This window comes from Diospyros lotus, chromosome 4, assembly GCF_014633365.1.
Source record: "Diospyros lotus cultivar Yz01 chromosome 4, ASM1463336v1, whole genome shotgun sequence".
Taxonomy (NCBI): Eukaryota; Viridiplantae; Streptophyta; class Magnoliopsida; order Ericales; family Ebenaceae; genus Diospyros; species Diospyros lotus.
The window spans coordinates 2,338,624-2,361,919 of NC_068341.1; the positions used below are offsets into that span (position 1 = coordinate 2,338,624).

General features: G+C 32.2%; 2 protein-coding genes across 5 annotated transcripts; both read right to left on the bottom strand.

The window, feature by feature from the left end:
• Positions 1–8: 8 nt before the first annotated feature.
• Positions 9–22,911, bottom strand: LOC127799268 (probable glutathione S-transferase). Of its 4 annotated transcripts, XM_052333133.1 has the most exons (3): positions 22,684–22,896; positions 1,360–1,485; positions 9–413 (listed from the first exon to the last, which is right to left on the bottom strand). In XM_052333133.1, exons 1-3 carry the CDS (start codon positions 22,870–22,872, stop codon positions 60–62), a joined length of 669 nt encoding a protein of 222 aa, XP_052189093.1. In that variant the 5' UTR covers positions 22,873–22,896; the 3' UTR covers positions 9–59. The 4 variants fall into 4 exon arrangements, with proteins under 4 accessions (XP_052189093.1, XP_052189094.1, XP_052189092.1 ...); XM_052333134.1 differs by lacking the exon at positions 1,360–1,485 and having other exon boundaries at positions 22,558–22,900; XM_052333132.1 differs by lacking the exon at positions 22,684–22,896 and having other exon boundaries at positions 1,360–1,714.
• On the bottom strand, positions 12,391–14,380 carry LOC127799270 (probable glutathione S-transferase). Its single transcript, XM_052333136.1, has 2 exons — positions 13,994–14,380; positions 12,391–12,806 (listed from the first exon to the last, which is right to left on the bottom strand). The coding sequence occupies exons 1-2, from the start codon at positions 14,306–14,308 to the stop codon at positions 12,453–12,455; spliced, it is 669 nt and encodes a 222-aa protein (XP_052189096.1). The 5' UTR covers positions 14,309–14,380; the 3' UTR covers positions 12,391–12,452.
• Positions 22,912–23,296: the final 385 nt, after the last annotated feature.

Here is a 23,296-nt window from a genome sequence, read left to right on the forward strand (position 1 = left end):
CAATAATATCACCATTCATAAACATCCTTTTATTTCTAAACTTGCAATCACTCCAACATTTAAATCTCCCACTTTTTGATGACCTTCTCAAAATAAATAACCATTTTATCTCTGGGCGGTAAGCTGTCTTTAACCACCGGATGATTCACAAACTCGCTCATCCACGCAGTAGTGGCCGGAAATCGGGTCGGGTCCATAATTTTGATGGAGCCAACATCCTCCCAAACGGGCAGGATATAAGAAATCCAACCCAGTGCAAGGTCCAAATACCCAATGCTTTCCCCTCCAAAAAATTTGCCTTTCCCTTTGAGCTCACCTTCTATCTTTTCCAGAGCCTCTATGGTTGATCCCAAAGCTTTCTCCCTGTTGTCTCCCTTGGCACGGACTGCCCTCCATGCACCATCAGAAAGAATCTATCTCCAATACACCCACAAAAGTAATTAAGATGACTCTCCAAATTTTAAAAATTCATTTGCTATACTGTTATAATATTTGTGTATTAATATATTATATTTTATATCACATCAATATAAACATTACTAGTGTTATTAAAAATATCACAATTAGGTGTTCAAATACTAAAGGGTTTATAATTTAACTAATCTAATAACAAATATAATGACAATATAATTGGTGCCATCTTAGTTGAGAGAGCAATTAGTTATTAAGAGCTGTGAAAATTATAAGAATTCAACTATTTCGTAAATCATAATCAAACCACTGCATATTTCAAACAATTCAAATAATAATTTAAGAGTTTGAAAATATAAGAAACATAATCACTGAAATTTAAGAATTAGTACACACCCAACAAAATATAAACTTGTAAGGGTGGTGACATCATAATTTGATTTTTTTTAAATGTCTTTTGTATATTTTATTAAAAAATATAATAAATAAATAAACTATTTAATTTTTCCATGAGAAATGGCCATATATATATGTATGCGCGCGTGCGTATGTATATAATTTCTTAAATTTTGAATTAGAATTTTTTTTAAAAAATAAATCTAAGCTAAGCACATATATAAAGAATATAAGGCATATGAAAATAAGAAAACTCATAATAGGAGTTACTTATAACAAATCTTTAGTGTAGCTTTGAATGATAATACATCATGAATTTGAGAAGTCATGATGAAATTGGGTTATTAAAATTGCATGTTTTGAGTGAGTGTTACATTACCATTAATTAAATAAATTTATCCTGTTAATTATTATAAGATTATATATGCAAATATGTTCAAATCAAACCTAATTACATTTATGTTCTAAGTGTGTTATGTACGAACAAACAAATACAAGGAAATAAAAGTTAAATGAAGAAAATTTAGGGCAGGAAGTAATGTCAGCAATTACCTTTTCCTCAGCAAATTTAGCCCAAAACCTGGCCTTGGCTCTATCGTAGGGATCTTGAGGCAACAGTGGGCACTGTTTCCAGTTCTCATCAATATACTCAAGAATCACAAAGGACTCAGCCAGAACCTTCTGATTGTGAACCAGGACTGGAACCTTCTTGTGGACTGGGTTCAGCTCCAGAAGCAGAGGGCTCTTGTTGAAGATGTCTTCTTCAATGTACTCATATGGAACGCCCTTCAGTTTCAGAGCCCACTCCACTCTGTGAACAAAAGGGCTAACCCAGAATCCCAAAAGCTTTACTTCCTGGCTTTCCATCACGCATGTGCTCGCTCAAGCATATTGTTCTTCTAGCTGGCTGGCAAGCATCTCCTTGTATAGATGCCCCAAACTTAGAGTTTCAGTCAAACTTTGCAACATAGAGGCCAACCAAGTTTGACAAGTTACGCATTCATAGCGACGTTGGCTTATATTTCTAAAGACTTGACTGTCTTCCTTCATTATTTAACGTCAGCCATGGCGTCCTTCTGAATCTGCCCGTTTTATACTATTGTGAAATTGAATTGTTTTAGTAGGGAGTGTGGAAATTGCAAAAACTAATTATGTCTTAAAAATAAATTTGTTTTTAATTAATTTTAAAAAATATATATTTTCAGTACTCAAACAAATTAATTGCACTCTATCAACTAATTTTGCAAGTCTGATATTTTATTTAAATTTTAACTCAATCAATTTTGATTATGTCACATTTTCAATTTAAGTACATTTATTAAAAAAAATAGTTATAGAGTATAATTAATTTGTTTGAATGGTTATAAAGTGTAATTAATTTATTTAAATGGTTAAACATATTTTTTTAAAAAAATAATTAAAAATAATTATATACATTTATTTTAAGTTAATTATAAATTCTTTTTTGGGGTGACGTGTCACCAAGGTCTTCACATATATGTTAGAATTAAATAATTCTAACATATATTAACCCTTAATTGAGATTTTCAATACATTATTATGTGAATATTAAATATTTAATTAATCTATCAATTAATAAAAATAAATATTATTTATGAGAAATATGAATAGATACTTAAACTATTAATTAAGTCACACAAAATTGTTCATTTATATAAAATTCTATCTTTATATAATATAATATAAATATTAAACTATTTTTTAATAATAGTAGAATAGTATATAAATATTTCATTTATATAAATAATAGTAGAATAGTATGCAAATATTTCTTCCCTCCAAAAATTTGTCAAACTATTTCTTACATCTAAAATTTGTATTAAACTTGCATGAATTTTTCAATGCTATTAATTAATCAAAAATAAATATTTTATGTTAGATCTTCTCATCAATTAATCCGTCAATCAATCAAAAATAAATATTATTTATGAGAAATATGAATAGACACTTAAAGTATTAATTAAGTCACGAAAAATTATCCGTTAAATAAAATCTTATCTTTGTATAATATAATAATATATAATACATTATATTAAAGTAGAATAGTTTGCAAATTTTTGTTCCCTCCAAAAATCTGCCAAGCTGTTTTTTGTCTCTAAAATTTGTATTAAATTTGCATGGCTTTTATGAGAAATATTAATACACAACTTAAACTATTAATTAAGTAATAAAAAATTATCTATTTATTTAAAATATTATTTTTATATCTTTATTCTATATATATTTATATAATATTAAAATATGATAGTCAAACAAAGTATTTTGTCAAGTGTCAATCAATGGTGAATTTTTTCCCTAAAAAACTTACATTAAATCAAAGGTAGTAGGGGTGTGCATTATTTTGGTTTAACTGAACCCACCTAACCGAATCGACCGATCGGCCAGTTCAGTTCAGTTATTTAGGTTGATAGTGACCAATTTGGTTAAAAGGTTAGGGGTTTAGCGGTTCGGTTAACTCAACCGTTTACCCAACCGACCGATATATGAAACGACGTCGTTTTGTATATCTTAAAACGACGTTGTTTTGCGTTAAGACCCTACCCAGCCTTAGACCCATTGTCGATTCGTCCGCACGCCATTCATCGATTTCCTTAACTTTCCCAAGTTCAGATAGAGAGAGAGAGAGAGAGAGAGAGAGAGAGAGAGAGAGCAAAACCCTAACCCTAACTCAGAAACCCTATTTTGAACCTCGGTCGTCGTCGTCGTCGTTGCCGTCGCCCTCAGTAGTCGATTCCTTCGTTGCCTCCGTTGTCCAGGCCCATCGGTCGCCTTTGTTAGACATCGACATACTCACACAGCCACAGGTGAGTCTCTGATTGGCCATCGCATCTATTTCTCTCTCTCTCTCTCTCCGGTATTTAACTTTGTTTTTGGTTATGCTCAAAACCAACGCCGAGTCGTCAACCCGCTCGACTGTACGTTGTCCGTCCATTGTCCGTCCACGTCTACCACTCCTAGGTATTTTTTCATTTATTTTGGTCTTTTTGTTTGTTTTGAATCTTTTGATATGTTACTCAACTTTGTCTTTGTGTACACTGTCTGTCCCAATCCAATTTTGGTTTTTTCTTTTTCGTTTTGGTTTTATTTTGGTTTTAATTAAATGATTTTTTATTGGTTTTATTTTGGTTTTTTCGTTTGTTTTGAATCTTTTGATATGCTATTAAACTTTGTCTTTGTGTACACTGTCCCAATCCATTTTTGGTTTTTTCGTTATGGTTTTATTTTGGTTTTAATTAAATGATCATTTCTTCTTAGCATGATGGCATCAATCCATTTTGATTTAACAAAATCATCTAGAAATTTCACAACACATAATTTGATGGATAAAACTTTTTTCTAACAGTAACATAATTTAATTGGGCATTTTTTCAAGTACCAGAGTGATAATGGATTATATGTTTATGACCATCAATAACTTGTTTCAAGATGCCACCATATCTTATATTAGATAGATGCATCAGTTTCAATAATTTTTGGTGACTTCAGATGACATATAACTAGACAAGGTAACTGTTTAAAGTGTTTTCAGATGATTCTAACAATGGAGATGTATGTAAAGGAAAGCATGCAATGTCAGAGGACTCTTTTTCAACCTACCAAACATAGGTCTACACAATTTTTCAAGATTTGAATACAAATTAGAAACATAATTGAGACTACCTAATAATCCATGGGTTTTATTAATAATCTCATCTGAAAATTTATCTCCAAAATTTAGAGATCTCTCAATAGGAATGGTAGTTCAATTTTCAATGTTATGACCGAGAAATTTGATTCTTGTTTGGAACAGTTGCATTTTTATAATTGATATAACAAAATCATTCTTTTTTATGATATGAAAAAATGTATTTAGATTATTCTAATGCTTATTGAAAAAATCACTACAGACAAGTACATCATCAATATATATTATTGAAAAATAAAAATAAAACGGGGTGATATAGTCAAATGGATCTTTAAGGCTTGAATTGTTCAAAGTCATACTTAAAAAAATGCATGACAAATAACATATATTTTTCACTCATAAAATAAAAATATATATTTTTCAAAATCATGTGCACAACCAAAACATATATTCTCATAGGTTTCTATGGATACTAGTGGTGGTATTATTTAAACCCCACTAAGATTATCTTTCCAAGGCTATTCAAATAATAATAATGACAACATTACTATTATTTGAAAGAGACTAATTTTGATAATATTATTTATTGTAATGTAACAGGGAGTATATGTGTTATTACACTTATACTTCATTTGAAATGGCAACCTCAACGTTCTTCTTTTGCAATATACGTAAAGTCATACTAATATTTTTATATGATTTTTTGATAATTGATCATTGTTTTCATGTGTTGGGTTTTTTAATATATGTACATAGATGCCATTTCCAACTATAGTCTTTAGTATTTAAAAATATTTAAATTAAATTAAAATTACTCTTTAGTCTTTGAATACATTTAAATTAAATTCATAATTGTCAATTGTATTAATAATCTAATTTTAAATGGCAAGAGAAGAAGACATGATTCACATCACAAATATCCCTAGTGTGGATGATAGTTCAAGGCCTGCACTAATAACACCAACCCAAGATAGCCAACTAGAAAATGATAGAGATGCAATTATCACTTGGGAAGACAAAGATAAAACCAATAAGAGCTAGGTCAGAGGTTTGAGATCATTTTACCAAGTTTACAAATTCAGAGGCTGGGTGAGATTAAAGGAATATGCAATTATTGTTCTAAGGAGTTCCACTGTAATCCCAAAAAAAATGGGACTATAACTTTAAGGAATCATATGGGAAATTGTAAAAAACACCCCCATGTTGTAGAATCTCGTCAAATGAAATTACATTTTCAATCAACTACAACAGGGGATAAGAGAAATGGTAGTGATAATGTTGCTACAGTGGTTAATTGAAAATTTGATCAAGTGCTCGTAAGAGAGGCTTTAGGTCGTATGCTGATGGTAGATGAGCTACCTTTCAAGTTTGTTGAGCGTGAGGGGTTTAGACACTTTGTAAATGTTATTTATCCAAAATTTCGGTTTCCTTCACGTTGGACTATGGCGCATGATTGTTTTGAGTTATTTAATGAAGAGAGATTGAACATGATGAATGAGTTAAAAAATTCTTGTCAAAGAGTTTGTTTAACCACTAACACTTGGACTTCAATTCAAATGATGAATTATATGTACTTGACAGCACACTATATTGACAACACTTGGATTCTAAAGAAAAAAATCTTAAACTTTTGTCCAATTTCTAGTCATAAGGGTGATGCCATTGCTATGGTAATTGAGAAATTTCTCATGGGATGAGAACTTGATAGAGTTTTTACTTTGACCATGGATAATGCTAGTTCAAATAATGTTGTTGTGGCTAATTTCAAGAAAAAAATGGCAAAATGGGATACTAGCATTATGAATGGGCAATATTTGCATATGAGGTGTGTGGCTCACATTATAAATCTGGTTGTACAAAATGGGTTGAAAGACCTAAATGAATCGGTAACAAGAGTTAGGGATGCGGTTAGATATATTAGACAATCCTCTGCAAGATTGAGAAAATTCAAACAATGTGTTAAAATGGAAAAAATTGAATGTAAGGGCTTGTTATTGTTGGACGTTGCAACTAGATGGAACTCCACCTACTTGATGTTAGAGACCGCTCAAAAGTTTAAGAGGGCTTTTGAGAGATTTGATGAAAAAGATCCTTATTTTAAACTTAATCTTAGTATAAGTAATTGGAATATTGATTTGAACCAAGTTATTACTATAAATGGGAGACCGAAGGCAGAGAATTGGAATAAGGTTAGACTTTTTGTCAAAGTGTTGAAACATTTTTATGAGCTAACTTTGCGAGTATCGGGTTCATCATATGTCACCTCCAACACATTTTTTCATGAGCTTGGTAAGATGCATTGTCTCTTACAGGGGTGGTTGGAGAGTGACGATTTTGAAATGGTGGAAATGGCGATAAAAATGAACGAAAATTTGATAAATATTGGGGGGATTCGCATAAAACAAATCACTTAATTTATATTGCTGTGGTGCTTGATCCGAGGTACAAGTTAGAATATATGGAATATGTACTGAAAGAGATGTATCAGGGTAAGAGAGGAGTTAGTGTAGTTTTATTATTACAAAATTCCCTACATGCTTTATATGAGGAATATAAGAAAAACTTGGGACCTCGAGATAATGCTAGAGAGCCATCTGAAATGTCTACTCCAACTGTTGTGGCGGATAATGAGGACGACTTTGAAAACCCATTTTTTTCTCGCTTCAAAAAACATAAGTTTGGCTGTGGTAGTGGACCTACAGTTGTGCCTTCGGAATTGGATAAGTATTTTAGTGAAATGTGTGAGCCTCCAACTAAAGAATTTGACATTTTGAAATGGTGGAAAGCAAATTGTCATAGGTTTCCTATTCTATCTTCGATGGCTCCAGATGTATTGGCAATTCCAATTTCTATTGTTGCGTTTGAGTCTACATTCAGCACTGGGGGTCGAGTACTTGATCCATTTAGGAGCTCTCTATCTCCTAAAGTGGTTGAAAGTTTTGATTTGTACGCAAGATTGGCTTCGATCATCTACCACCCCAATAAGTGTTGAAGAAGATTTGGAGCATGTTGAACAACTTGAAGAAGGTAAAACTTATTAAATTTACTCAGTTTTACTCTCTTCTAAATTTACTCAAGAGTTAGTTCAATACATGTTACTTTGATATTAACTAATTCATTTTACATATTGCTTTTAGAATTGTCAAAGGTTATCATAATCAACAGCTCAACATCCAATATGGAAATGTAGATTTCTGATTTTGAATATTTCATGCATTTGTAAATATATATGTTTTATACTTTCTAATTGTATATATTTTATATTTGCTTTAAACAAATTTCTTCATGGACTAACAACATATATTGGCTCCACTTCTTTTGTAGGTTAGATGCAGGGAGAGGAGGTGAGTATTACACCCATGGATAGAGGTCAAAATCTGTACTCAAAGGTAAGTACAAATTTTTTTTATCAACTTCACAACTTGTAATCAAATTTTAGAAGGGGCATGTCAAAATGCTTGTAGAGTTTGTAGTTGAGTGTGATTTTGTTATATAAATGCCCTTAGTTTTCAGCAAACTTATGTTGAGGATAACACAAAAATGAAGATTTGTTTGTGTAGATGTTTATATAAACAAATTTTATGTTTATATGTTTATTTTCCAACAAACTTTTGGTCTTTCACGATGTGTTAGTTTTCAGCAAACTTTTGGTCCTTTTGTGCTAGTTTCCAGCAAACTTTTGATATCTTACAATTAGTTTCCAGCAGACTTAGTTTCCAGGCTCCGACAGATTTGTGTTGATGTCTTATGTTGATGGCTTAATTTAGACTTATGTTGATGGCATAATTTAGTTTTCAGTTCCAGTTTCTAGGTTTCAATTTCCACTTTGCATGGCTTAATTTAGACTTATGTTGATATCACGTAGAGATGGCAAACGGGCTGGCCCGGCCCGGCCCGCCACCAAGTGGCCCGCGGGCCAAGTGGGCCGGGCCAAATCGGCCCGCTTAAAAATGGGCCAGTAGATTGCGGGCCATGGCCTGGCCCTACACGGGCACGCGGGCCAGACGGGGCCCGGCCGAGGGCGAGGGTGTGGGCGAGGGTGTGGGCGAGGGCGAGACAGAGGGCGAGCGATAGCGAGGGGCGCGGGTGAGGGCGAGGACGAGGGGCGCGGGCAAGGGCGAGGACAAGGGGCGCCGGCGAGGGCGAAGGCGAGGGCGAGGGCGATGGAGAGGGCGAGGGTGAGACAGAGGGCGAGAGCGAGGGGCGCGGGCGAGGGCGAGACAAAGGGCGAGGGCGAGAGCAAGGGGCGCGGGCGAGGGCGAGACGAGGGCGACGACGACGGCGAGCAAGGGTGAGAGCGAGGGGGGCAGGTGAGGGCGAGGGCGAGGGCGAGGGCGAGACAGAGGGCGAGGTGAGGGCGAAGGCGAGACGAGGGTGAGGGCAAGGGCGACAGAAGGCAAGGGCTAGGGGGAGAGGCGAGGCCGATGGGGGGTTTGTGGTCGATTAGCGGGCCAAGCGGGCCAGTCCGGCCCGCCACCATTTGGCCCGCCGGGCCAAATCAGCCCGGCCTTAAATGGGCCAGCAAAATGCTGGCCCTAGCCCGGTCCCGGGCCGGGCCCATTTTGCCATCTCTAATATCACGTTGTTGGCTTAATTTAGCCTTAATTTAGGTTCTAGGTTCTAGTTTCCACGTTACATGTGGATGTGTACAATGCGAGTTTCTTTGGATATATGTCAATTCTTTGTGGAATACTTTTGGCTCCAAACTTCTGTTTTGTTTGTAGGAATTTGTTCACTAATTTTGGTTTTGTTTGTAGGATTTCGGTTATATCGGTTTTGGATATAATCGATTCATTTTTTTTCTGGTTATTCTTGTGTATAGTCAGTTCAATTTTTCAATTTGGTTAAGTGAAGTTCACTGTTGGTTTGTTTAGGTTTAGTTAAATCAGTTAGTATAATAGTTCGGTTTGGTCGGTTTGGTTTTCCATTTTAAAACGGTTCGGTAAAAAATGGCCGGTTCGGTTTGATTAAACCGAATACTCACCCCTAAAAGGTAGTGATTAATTAATTATTAATTATTTTAATAATTATATTATAGTCTTGAAAATGTGATATCTTAACAAATTCATAAAAAATTATTTAATGTTGCCAAATGCTAGAGTTTTTCAATGCTAATTAATATTTAAGGTATCACATTTTTAAAACTATGGAAGAAATCAAAATTCATATTTTTAAAATTTTGTTATTATTGAAAAAATGTATTATTACTCATATTTAAGAGTTTTAATTTTTATTTTTAATTATAATATAATAAATAGAGAATAACGAACGTTTTTGAGTGGATATACTATAGATTTTATAATATTTATTTATAAATAAATATAATATAATAAAAAATTTATAAGTGTTTTGTCAAGGGACCTACATAATATGTTAATTATTTTTAACACATTGAATGACAATATATTAAATTAAAAGTGTTCTTCATTAACATATTAAATAGTGAATAATTAATTAAACTTAAATTTTGATAAATTATTAAAGATTAAAAAAAAATTATAATTATCAATTCTGTTAAAATTATTTAAAATAAAAAAATTATTTTTTTATTTTTAAATTAAACTCTCCCGTATACCACACAGGTTCACTACTAGTTTAAAATTAAACATAAATTTCATAATACATTCAAATAAATTCTTGAAAAAAATTAAAAATTTTGAATTAAAAACAAAAAAAAATTGTCTTTAATATTTGCTCTAATTTTTGTTATTTTCGATGTTGAAATGATTTTTTTTTATTCATAGGCAATGATTTTCAATGTGTGACGCCTCGTCCCCACTATCGGGTGTCACCATAACCCAAGGTTACGTCTGTAGGTCCCACTCCGAAGGCTAGCTGTGCCTTAACAACAGGGAGATAAAAATGACGCGGGCGCCTTGGGTGGGGTCCAGGCTTCGCTGCCTCCGGCCATCAAGAACTCGAGGTCTAGAACTTATTTGCAGTGGAAGGACACTCGAGTCTCGAATCTGACCTGTATCTTATGAGTAAATAAATTGCAATTAAGGTATAGCATAATTTGCTCACGTGAAGTACTCATTAAAAGTAATAAGTCCAACTAGAAAATACAAGTAGCGTTTAACACATCCACAAAATAATTACATGATAGACACAAATTACTAGGTCGCATTCCCGTCATGGGTTGCCATTCCCATCATTCAGCTGGTCTTTGATATACACCGCCTTCCCTTTACCGGACCCCAAACTATTTGTGTGGTTAGTGGGAATGGTGAGTCCTAAAACTCAGTAAAGGTAATATGCAATGTAGTAAATTATTCAGCATGATATCATAAATAAATATGAAGTGCAACATGCATGCAAGCCTGTCCACCGCACCTATCTCAGGCTCTAGGTGGCCCCTAGTGGTTTCAGCTATGACTCCGTCCTAGAATCTTCACGGTCAACAATCCACTGCCCCATGCCTAGTCACTTCCTCAATATCTTATGCAAGTCATGACAAAAAAAATTTACACGCAGAGCATATTAAACCCTTACCTCGAGATATGTGCCGCCTAGTAATTTGTACCATTGACGCACTCAATTCGCTTAACAAAAATATTTTCAAAGCAAGATAAACCCATAATTAAATTTATTAACTATTGAATCCACAAAGTTATTAACTAATTAACTAACTTAAACATTATTCCTTACTAATTAATTTAACTAACTAACTAATAATTAAATTAACTAATTAGAATAGACTTTAATTTAATCAAATACACCACCTTACTAATCAATTCATCAATTGACTAATAATAAAATAGGTTTAAAATTGAACATACCTTACTGCTCTGCTTCTTCTCAAATTGACGTTCATTTTCCCTGCCTTCAATTATCCTCCAGACTCTCTATTTATACTATTCTTCACTGAGCACTTTCTTAATTTACATTATTTCATGACATAATTGGGTAGTCCACTATTTGGACAATATCATTGATATTCTTCCCAACTTCCTAGCGCATTTGCAATATATATTATATTATATAATATGAACCCACTGGATTCACCCACATATTTGGCCATACATACATATACATATTATAAAGTTTATATCATATATCCCACTGCACACGTGCACATCTAATTTATTATATAATAAAAGTTGTATATAAATTTATAAATTATATTCATACTCTTACTTTAACATTTCACATTACAATTACATCCTCAATATCAATTTTATTTAGATTAAAATATCAAAATTTCAAAATTAATAATTCAAGGTGATAAAAGTCGATTTCATCCGTACACCTACACAGGATCTTTATTTCACCCAAAAATACTTCAGGATTGCCTCACTGACAAAACCGAACCACCCCTAAGGTCCCCTCAACTTCTCGAAAACCCCCTACGACTATTCGGTATCAACATTCATTCGAGCTTATACACAAAATTATTTATTTTCAATTTAACTGTTTCCAGCATCATTAGTCTCATCTCGAGATGCTTATCAATCTCATGCCCTTTTTCCTGAACATCCAAGTCCCAAGACATTTTTTGCCATCGATTCAACAATTTATTAATTTCCTCAAAATCGCACATAACTCAATAAATCACATTAAAAATCTATAAATTAATTATTTTTAAAATCAGAGATGTTGCACAATGTATTAGGTCTATCTCTATTTATAGAATCTTTAATTAGACTATTGAAATTTGATAATTTTTTTAATATTATGAAACGATAATGAAACATTTTTAAAATTAAAAAAAAGTCTAAAAATATTTTTTTGACCTTTTTTGTCATTTTGAAAACCTTAAAACGATACCTTCAAAATATTTTCACGCAATATAAGATTCAATTACCATCAAACCATGACACAATAAATTACTATGTTATAAAAAAATAATGTTACGTCTTTATTGATATATTTTAAACTTTTATCATATTTAAAATTTAGAGTCCGAGTTCCAAAAAAAAATACACAAACTCCCACAATTCCAATAATATCACCATTCATAACCATCCTTTTATTTCTAAACTTGCAATCACTCCAACATTTAAATCTCCAACTCTTTCAAGCGCTTCTCAAAATAAATAATCATTTTATCTCTGGGCGGTAAGCTGTCTTTAACCGCCGGATGATTCACAAACTCGCTCATCCACGCAGCAGTGGCTGGGAATCGGGTCGGGTCCATGATTTTGATGGAGCCAACATCCTCCCAAACGGGCAGCATATAAGAAATCCAACCCAGTGCAAGGTCCAAATACCCAATGCTTTCCCCTCCAAAAAATTTGCCTTTCCCTTTGAGCTCACCTTCTATCTTTTCCAGAGCCTCTATGGTTGATCCCAAAGCTTTCTCCCTGTTGTCTCCCTTGGCACGGGCTGCCCTCCATGCACCATCAGAAAGAATCTATCTCCAACACCCACAAAAGTAATTAAGATGACTCTCCAAATTTTAAAAATTCATTTGCTATACTGTTATAATATTTGTGTATTAATATATTATATTTTATATCACATCAATATAAACATTACTAGTGTTATTAAAAATATCACAATTAGGTGTTCAAATACTAAAGGGTTTATAATTTAACTGATCTAATAACAAATATAATGACAATATAATTGGTGCCATCTTAGTTGAGAGAGCAATTAGTTATTAAGAGCTGTGAAAATTATAAGAATTCAACTATTTCGTAAATCATAATCAAACCACTTCATATTTCAAACAATTCAAACAATTCAAATAATAATTTAAGAGTTTGAAAATATAAGAAACATAATCACTGAAATTTAAGAATTAGTACACACCCAACAAAATATAAACTTGTAAGGGTGGTGACATCATAATTTGATTTTTTTTAAATGTCTTTTGTATATTTTATTAAAAAATATAATAAATAAATAAACTATTTAATTTTTCCATGAGAAATGACTGATGATTGGAGTGGGACAAAAATTCTCATGGATCCCACCCACTTCCCAAACGGGCAGGTGGCGACCGATCTAGCACATATATATATAATTTTTTAAATTTTAAATTAGAATTTTTTTAAAAAAATAAATCTAAGCTAAGCACATATATAAAGAATATACGGCATATGAAAATAAGAAAACTCATGATAGGAGTTATTTATAACAAATCTTTAGTATAGCTTTGAATGATAATACATCATGAATTAGAGAAGTCACTATGAAATTGGGTTATTAAAATGAAAAATACTATTAATACACTTTTATATATATTTTAAATTACACAAAAATATATCAATAATAAAAAAATTTCTCATAAAGTGCGTGGAAATGAGAGATATTTTAGTTATAATACTCTTTTATATAATCAAAAATATACAAAAGTGATGTACAAATAACAAGACTCTATTAAAATTGAATGTTTTGAGTGAGTGTTACATTACCATTAATTAAATAAATTTATCCGTTTAATTATTATAAGATTATATATGCAAATATGTTCAAATCAAACCTAATTAGATTTATGTTCTAAGTGTGTTATGTACGAACAAACAAATCAACAAATACAAGGAAATAAAAGTTAAATGAAGAAAATTTAGGGCAGGAAGTAATGTCAGCAATTACCTTTTCCTCAGCAAATTTAGCCCAAAACCTGGCCTTGGCTCTATCGTAGGGATCTTGAGGCAACAGTGGACACTGTTTCCAGTTCTCATCAATATACTCAAGAATCACAAAGGACTCAGCCAGAACCTTCTGATTGTGAACCAGGACTGGAACCTTCTTGTGGACTGGGTTCAGCTCCAGAAGCAGAGGGCTCTTGTTGAAGATGTCTTCTTCAATGTACTCATATGGAACGCCCTTCAGTTTCAGAGCCCACTCCACTCTGTGAACAAAAGGGCTAACCCAGAATCCCAAAAGCTTTACTTCCTGGCTTTCCATCACGCATGTGCTCGCTCAAGCATATTGTTCTTCTAGCTGGCAGGCAAGCATCTCCTTGTATAGATGCCCCAAACTTAGAGTTTCAGTCAAACTTTGCAACATAGAGGCCAACCAAGTTTGACAAGTTACGCATTCATAGCGACGTTGGTTTATATTTCTAAAGACTTGACTGTCTTCCTTCATTATTTAACGTCAGCCATGGCGTCCTTCTGAATCTGCCCGTTTTATACTGTTGTGAAATTGAATTATTTTAGTAGAGTGTGTGAAAATTGCAAAAATTAATTATGTCTTAAAACTAAATTTATTTTTAATTATTATTTTTTAAATATTTTTAATTACTCGAACAAATTAATTTCGCTCTATAGTCACTTTCTCAATTTTGATCCTATCAACTAATTTTGCAAATTTATTATTTTATTTAATTTTTAACCCAATCAATTTTGACCTTATCATATTTTTAATTTAAGTACATTCATTAAAAAAAATAATTATAGAATGTAATTAATTTATTTGAATGGCTATAAAATGTAATTAGTTTGTTTAAATAATTAAAAATATTTTTTTAAAAAAATAATTAAAAATAATTATATATATTTATTTTAAGTAAATTATAAATTTTTTTTGAGATGAGGTGCCACCGAGGGCCTTCACATATATGTTAGAATTATTTAATTCTAACAGATGTTAACTCTTAATTGGGATGTAGGTTTAACAAGAATTAGCATAGACTAAATCTACTTTTGGTGTCTAAGGATTTGTTTGATTGCGGAGTAAGGTGAGTTTAACATGACAAGGCAAAATCATATGAGATGAGATAAATTTAAGTATAAAAAAATATTTGATAAACTAATCACATTGATTAATTAAAATTGTAGGACTATAAATCTGCTTGACTCGATATTCAATCCATCCAAGTTAGGGAATAAAAAACATATGGATGCCAACCAAACTCCCACCAAACCTTAACAATAGCTTGTTGGTCATTTTTTTTTGTATGTTGCTTTTTTTGTCTCTTCTTCTTTTCGGCTAGCAATCTTAAGTCTTCGCTCATCTAGAAAGACATTGTTGATCATTGTCGATGATGGATTCTAATGATTAGAATCAATCATCAAAATTACCTTAATCTTGTAATCAATATACCCAAAAATTAAAACAATCAAACGGATAAATCTTATTAGATCTAAATCTTTTTTTAAAAAAAAAAAAATTCTACTCATTTTTTTGAAGAACATAATCAGCTACCATCCATGGTAGATTATGACTTAAACACAATTCAATTCTCACGCAAACTCAAAGCCAAATACGCTTAAGTTAGCATATGTGGTATATATATATATATATATATATATATTATACATTATCTATATTAGTTTGAATTTTATGTTATTTTGTTGAACTTTAAAATTATTTTATTAGACGTTTCTTAATATAAGTTGACGTCTAGGCGTCATTTACCTATTATTTATTTATTATAAATATTTTTCTTTAGTCCATGATTTTATAAGTCATATTTATTTATATTAATAATCCATATAACATAAACTGTAACATCCTACATTGAGCGATAAGAATGATTGGATCAACTTATCCTAATAGGTTTACGAGAACTTTCTAAGAGTCACCATAAGTTACCTTAGGTCAGGTACGCTTAACTCGATAATTTTTTATCCACATTTAGTTCAAAAAATATTCAACTAATATTATTTTCTTTTTTACTATCCTTGATATATATATTAATTTTTCTAAAATCCTTTCTTACACTTGATTTTGAGCTTTTAGAATATTACATAAATATAATACATTATCTATTTTAATACATCACTCGTGCTCGCTCAAGCCTATTAGTCATTTGGCTAGCAAGCATCTCCTTATATAGATGCCTCAAACCTAGAGTTTCAGTCAAACTTTGCAACATAGGGGGCCACTTTGACAAGAGCAATGCTAAACGTCATGACTGATGACAGTTATGACGCTTGCCTGGCAACACACGATTGGCTGTGTGCTGCTCATGACAGTTAGCATTATTCCTTTGACAATGCTGGTAGGTGTTTGTTAGGTGTTGATAGTGAGGTTGATTTATATTTCTTTAGGTCTTTCTTCATTGTTTAGCGTTAACCATGTTGTCGTCTTGAATTAGGAAAGAAAAATATTATTGATACACTTTTATATATACCTTAAATTACATAAAAATATATCAATGATAAAAATATCTCTCATGAGACGCATAGAAGCACGTGAGACTCATGTGAGGTGAGGGATATTTTGGTCATAATATCCCCTTATGTAGTCCAAGATATACAAAAAAGTTGTACATCTAGCATGATTCATTAGAAAAAGTCTTCAAAGCACCAAACGCCTTATCCCATGGGCGCAAAATGACGAATTTGCCTCCATCTACTTTTCAAATTTGCAAAGCGGACCAGTGCCCCTTTGGCTCTCTTATCTCCCCTCCTATGGCTACACCTCCGTTGCCTTCGCCTCACCATGGTGCCTCGCTGCCATGCTGTCGTCGCCTCGCTACCATCGCCGCCTCTCCTCGCCTTGCTTTGCCTTGCCGACCGTCGTTCTTCCAACGACGATCGGAGAAGCGAAGCGAGGCGGCGATGGAAGAAAGGCAACAACGACATGGCAGCGAGGTGAAGGCGACGGAAGGCAACGAAGACGTGGCCATGAAAGGATAAAGTAGGGGCAGTGGCTCGCTTTACAAATTCCCAAAGTAAGCGGAGGCAAATTCATCATTTTATCCCATTCGATGAGGCGCTTGGTAGGATTGTGTGGCCCTGTAGAACGATTCCCTAAATTAATCAGTTTACAACCATGAGGCACTATCCGTGTCATACTATTTGACATTGAATTATTTACATACAAAATAGTTTTACAAGAATATCACTATAGGAGATAATTTGGATTTTGGAAAAATGACGAAAATACTTTTCTTTGAGGGGTGATCTAGTCGTAATTTTTCTTTACTTCATAATACGGTTACACAGGCATAAATTTCAAGAGACATGTAAATTGGTTATTACTTGGTATTATGTATAATCACTTAATTATACTTTTTATATCAAAATTGACTTGATCATTGAGGGATATATTAGGGACCAAGCCTTACCTTTATAATTTGAGTGAACTTTAGACAAGTTCACAATTATTAGAACTATTGTTCGTGATTTTATATAACTCACGGATAACACACAAGTATATACAGTCAAGACAAGTAAAGCGATCAATAAGATATCGTTTCAACGAAAATTAATTACTAATCTTTTAAATACTAAAATTATTTACAATTAACTATATTTGAACAATTGATTAATTAAGAAAATTAATTAATATATAACTAACAATGACCTAATAATTAAAAATTAATTGGTTAAGACCTAGGGTTTTCTAAATTTACCTAGCAAATTCACTTTATCAAATTTCCTCAATTTTTGGTTAATTAGATTACGAACTATGTTAATGGAGCACTCTAATTTATTTGTTAGCTTATGTCTAGGTCTAACAAGGTTATTCAACTAATTTAGCTCACTATATGTTTATGTGAATTAGAATTAGAGAACACATTAAGTATAGGTACTCATTATATGAAAATATTCATTACAAATATAATTAAAAATTACACATGTAATTAAGTAAATGTATTCCCCAATTGACACATGTTATTTTGTCTAAAGTCTATTTCTTATTTATTTATATCTAGCATCATAAGAAATCTCAAATCATGTAATTGGTGATTGATTAATTACAAGCATTAAGTTTAGAATAAAATAAACATAGTTGATATAACAATCACAACAAAAAAAATGAGTAAAACTAATAAAGCCTCAATGCATAGGATTCTTTTGAAACCCTACATAATTATTTAACTACTCATAATGAATAAAATACCCACACAATTATTTAAGAGTTGTTGCATAATTGACATCTTAAACAATTAAAGAAAACAGAAAAAAAGAAGCTCGAAGAATAAAAGAAGCTCCCTGCCCCAGATCTGGGTCGCAACGGATCTAGAACAGATCCGAAACAGATCTGTTGTGCGGCTGCTGTATAGCCGAGCCTTGCAGCTTGCCTACTGTGCGGCTCCTTTTCTTCCTCAATTGCTTTGCACTGCCCAGCCCCAATTTTCAAGTTCCTGCTGTTCCGCCGCCAAGCTTCTCCCAATTCTTGAAAATTCCACTTCATATTATAATATATATATACACATGGACTTAGCCCTCCCCAGCAGATTCACGACACTTCACTTAATAACATAATATATAATATATTATCAATTATATTAACTTTATTTATATTATAATATTAATTATTTTTTATGTTTATTATACTATTAATTTATAGTATTAATTTTGAAATTAAATTTTATAATATTTTATTTTTTTAATCCAAACACGAAATAGTATTCCTATAAAATAATAAAAAAATATTAAAAATTAAATATATATAAAAAACTCAAAATATTAGATAATTCTAGATAAAACACATATAAAAGACTAAAAATACTAGTCAATTATAATTAATAAATATGTGAATAAATTCTCACATCAACTACCTAATGCACTTGACTTTGATTAGACTTGATAATAACTAGCTCCAAACCGTCTTCAATCACATTTAAAGAAAATAGTTTGGGATATAGGTTCAACAAATTAATGTAGATTAAATCTAGTTTTGGTGACTAAAAGTTCGTTTGAGAGTGAGGTGAAGTGAAATGAGATGAGTTTGATTATAAAAAAATGATTGATAAATTAATCAAATTAAGACTTTTTTTCAATTCGCCTAACAATTAAAATTGTAGGACGGTGGATTAGCCTGACTCGATACTCAACCCATCTAAGTTAGGGTATAAGAACGCATGTAGGAGTGGACTAAACTCTCACCAAATTATAGTAGCCACCAATCGCTTGTTGCCCCTATCTCTTACATGTTGCTCTATTTGTCTTATCTTCTTTTTCGGCAATATATATACATATATGGTATATATCTATATATATATGTTATACATTGTCTATTTTAGTTTGAATTTTATGTCATTTTGTTGAACTTTAAAATTATTTTATGAAAATAATAAATTATTTTATTAGGAATTTCTTAATATAAGTTAACGTGTCATTTACTTGTTATAAATATTTCTTGTTACTCCATAATTTTATGAGTCATATTTATTTTTTTTTATATTCACTATATTAATAATACATATAACATAATAATAGAGCAAAGTCTTTTCTTTTAACATAAATTATATATATTTTAATTGCGGGTTAATTTCTCCTTGCAATGACGAACTTTCTCCTTGGCGAACTCATTCCCCACCCTCTACCCCATAAACCTCTGAGACTTAAAAACCCGAGGCCGGCTTTTGGTCCTCTATACACAGCAATCATCTCTGCTTACTCTTCACATCGCCTCTTTTCTCATATCTCTCTTTGCAATGGTGAAAGAACCAGTTCGTGTTCCTGTCACTGGCGCTGTCGGTATTGTTTCACCTCTGAAACACCACTAATCAATCTCAGATCTATTACTTATTTCTATTAACTTGTTGGTTATCACATTTTCATTGATCTTTGATTCGTCTTTCACGATTTCACTCGAGGTCCGATGAATTAGTGATTCAATCTATGCTCGTCATCTGAAAATCTAATTGATCGTGAAAATATTTAATCTATGTACAAATGCGTTTGTGGTTTGTGATACGCAAGTGCGTTGTTGTTTTATATGTGTAGGGTTTAGTTTTTGTGATGTGATGTTGATTATTGGCCATCATTGGATTGGTTTGTAGACGTTGGATCTATTTGATTGATCGCTGCTCTGTTCTTGGACAGTTTACTGCTAGTCTATAATAGTTTGACGAGGAAGCAGGGCTATTTTCCCTGCAAAGAATATTATATCAGATAGTGCATGTTTTCACACAATGGTTTTATGGTTGGTTTGGCAGATTCTGTTGCAATTCACCCTTCTAGATGATTACTAATAGAAGACATGAATGGTTTAGTCTGAAACCTGTGTGTCTGTTTCTACCAAATTATGTAAGATCGATGTGCTAATTTCAAATTACTCACAAGTTCTAAAGCTCAGAATCTTAGTGAAAAATGGTGATTCTGTGGTATGTCATGTGCAGAGAGATCAATCTATTGGGCCACTGAGTCTAGAATAAGAAACTAGCCTTCGCTTATGTGCCAGAGATAATATGTTTTCCTCGTGCATTGATCTATAACAAAGAGCTGAAGAAAAGCACTTAACTACTAACTAGTGTTTACAGTGAACACCAGTTAACCCCTACACAAATTCACGCAATTCCAATATGAAAAATGTAATTTTTACATTTTTGTTTTATATTATATCTGTTTTCTATTTTTATTTTTGTACAATCTAAGATCAATTACTATCAAAGTATGACACCATAAGTTACTATGTTGTAAAAAATAAAGTTATGTCTCTACTAATAATTTAAACTTTTGACATATTTAAAATTTAGAGTTCGATTTGGAAAAAAAAATACACAAATTCACACAATTCCAATAATATCACCATTCATAAATTTAATCCAAGAAAAATGTCGCACATCCTTTATGTCTAAACTCACAATCACTCAAACATTTAAATCTCCAATTTTTTGCGCGCTCCATCAAAATAAATAATCATTTTATCTCGGGGCGGTAAGCTATCCTTAACCACCGGATGATTCACAAACTCGCTCATCCAAGCAGCAGTGGCTGGGAATCGGGTCGAGTCAATGAATTTGATGGAGCCAACGTCCTCCCAAACGGACAGGATATAAGAAATCCAACCCAGTGCAAGGTCCAAATACCCAATGCTTTCCCCTCCAAAAAATTTGCTTTTCCCCTTGAGCTGACCTTCTATCTCTTCCACAGCCTCCATGGTTGATTCCAAAGCTTTCTCCCTTTTGTCTCCCTTGAAATAGACTGCCTTCCATGCAGCATCAAAAAGCTATCTCCAACACTCACCCACAAAAGTTCTTAAGATAACTCTCCAAATTTTAGATGTTCATTTGCGATACTCTTTGTTAAACTTGTGTATTAATATATTATAATTTTTAATTTTAATACACAATACACATGATACTTTTTAATTTTTTATATTGAAAACAAGGAGAAAAAAAAAGAGAGTACGGATCAGACTGAATCGGTTTGATCCCAACCCCTATCAGTCTAATTTTTTATCTAAAATTTGTGCAAATTTTGATCACATTTAGGACTGAACGAACACCCCTAACCATCCATACATTGTCGAAAATTTATATATCATATATATATATATATATAACTTCTTAAATTTCAAATTAGAATTTTAAAAAAAAATTAAATCTAGACTAAGCATATATAAAGAACTTTTCGCATGTGAAAATAAGAAAACTCATGAAAGGATTACTTATAACAAGTTCTTTGTATGTTTTGAGTGATAATACATCATTAATTTGGGAAATCATAATATAATTGGGTTATTAGAATTACACATTTAGAGCAAGTGCCCTAACTCGATAAATTATGCATCACAAAGAGAGGGTAATCAATTTTATGGATTGTAAAGATAAAAAAGATTTTTCAAATTTGTTCGTATAAAAAATTGTGTTTTGAGTGGGTTTTTAATTTTTTCATTCAAAAATTACTGGGTCAATACTATCATTTAGTAAATAAATTTATCTCGTTATTATAAAATTATATATGTAAATATGTTTAAATCAAATCTAGTTAAATTTATGTTATAAGTGTGTTATGTAAAAGTTTGGTTTAACTGAAATAATTGAACCGAATCGACTAAAATTGTTGATTCGATTCGGTTTTAGTTAAGGATCGATTTGATTCGGTTATTAAATTTGACAATTTCATTTATTTCGTTTCACTTTAGTTTTTGTATTGAAAAAAACTAAAATAACTAAAAAATTTGAATTTTTTTTTAGTTTTTTGGGTTTTTTGGATTTGTTCGACTTTTTCTTGAATTTTTCAGTTTTTTTTATTTGTTTGGCTTGTTCATTTTTTTTTTTTTTTTTTTTCAGTTTTCTCTCGATTTGATTTTTTCAATTTTTGATTTATTTGATTTTTTGATTTGTTTAGTCGGTTCGATTTCTTTTCACAATTTCGACCTATTCGATTTTAACCTTTCGATCGAACTAATAACTGAATTATTCAAATGCTCACCTCTAGTTAAGTGCGAACAGACAAATCAACAAATAAAAGGAAATAAAAGTTAAATGAAGAAAATTTAGGGCAGGAAGTAATGTCAGCAATTACCTTTTCCTCAGCAAATTTAGCCCAAAACCTGGCCTTGGCTCTATCGTAGGGATCTTGAGGCAACAGTGGACACTGTTTCCAGTTCTCATCAATATACTCAAGAATCACAAAGGACTCAGCCAGAACCTTCTGATTGTGAACCAGGACTGGAACTTTCTTGTGGACTGGGTTCAGCTCCAGAAGCAGAGGGCTCTTGTTGAAGATGTCGTCTTCAATGTACTCATATGGAACGCCCTTCAGTTTCAGAGCCCACTCCACTCTGTGAACAAAAGGGCTAACCCAGAATCCCAAAAGCTTTACTTCCTGGCTTTCCATCACGCACGTGCTCGCTCAAGCATATTGTTCTTCTAGCTGGCAGGCAAGCATCTCCTTGTATGGATGCCCCAAACTTAGAGTTTCAGTCAAACTTTGCAACATAGAGGCCAACCAAGTTTGACAAGTTACGCATTCATAGATAGCGACGTTGTGTACATTTCTAAAGACTTGACGGTCTTTCTTCATTATTTAATTGAATTATTTTAGTAGGGAGTGTGGAAATTACAAAAATTAATTATGTCTTAAAAATAAATTTGTTTTTAATTAGTTTTTTTTAAATATTTTCAATTACTCAAATAAATTAATTTCACTCTATACTCACTTTCTCAATTTTGATCCTATCAACTAATTTCGTAAATCTATTATTTTATTTAAGTTTTAATCCAATCAATTTTAATTCTGTCACATTTTCAATTTAAGTACA

Bases quoted from the DNA above. Each gene is read 5' to 3' on its own strand.
- LOC127799268 (XM_052333134.1), bottom strand. From the start codon at position 22,872: ATGGAAAGCCAGGAAGTAAAGCTTTTGGGATTCTGGGTTAGCCCTTTT. The intron at 414-22,557 runs GTAATTGCTGAC...TATTGGAGATAG, and splicing joins CTAAATTTGCTGAGGAAAAG to ATTCTTTCTGATGGTGCATG.
- LOC127799270 (XM_052333136.1), bottom strand. From the start codon at position 14,308: ATGGAAAGCCAGGAAGTAAAGCTTTTGGGATTCTGGGTTAGCCCTTTT. The intron at 12,807-13,993 runs GTAATTGCTGAC...TGTTGGAGATAG, and splicing joins CTAAATTTGCTGAGGAAAAG to ATTCTTTCTGATGGTGCATG.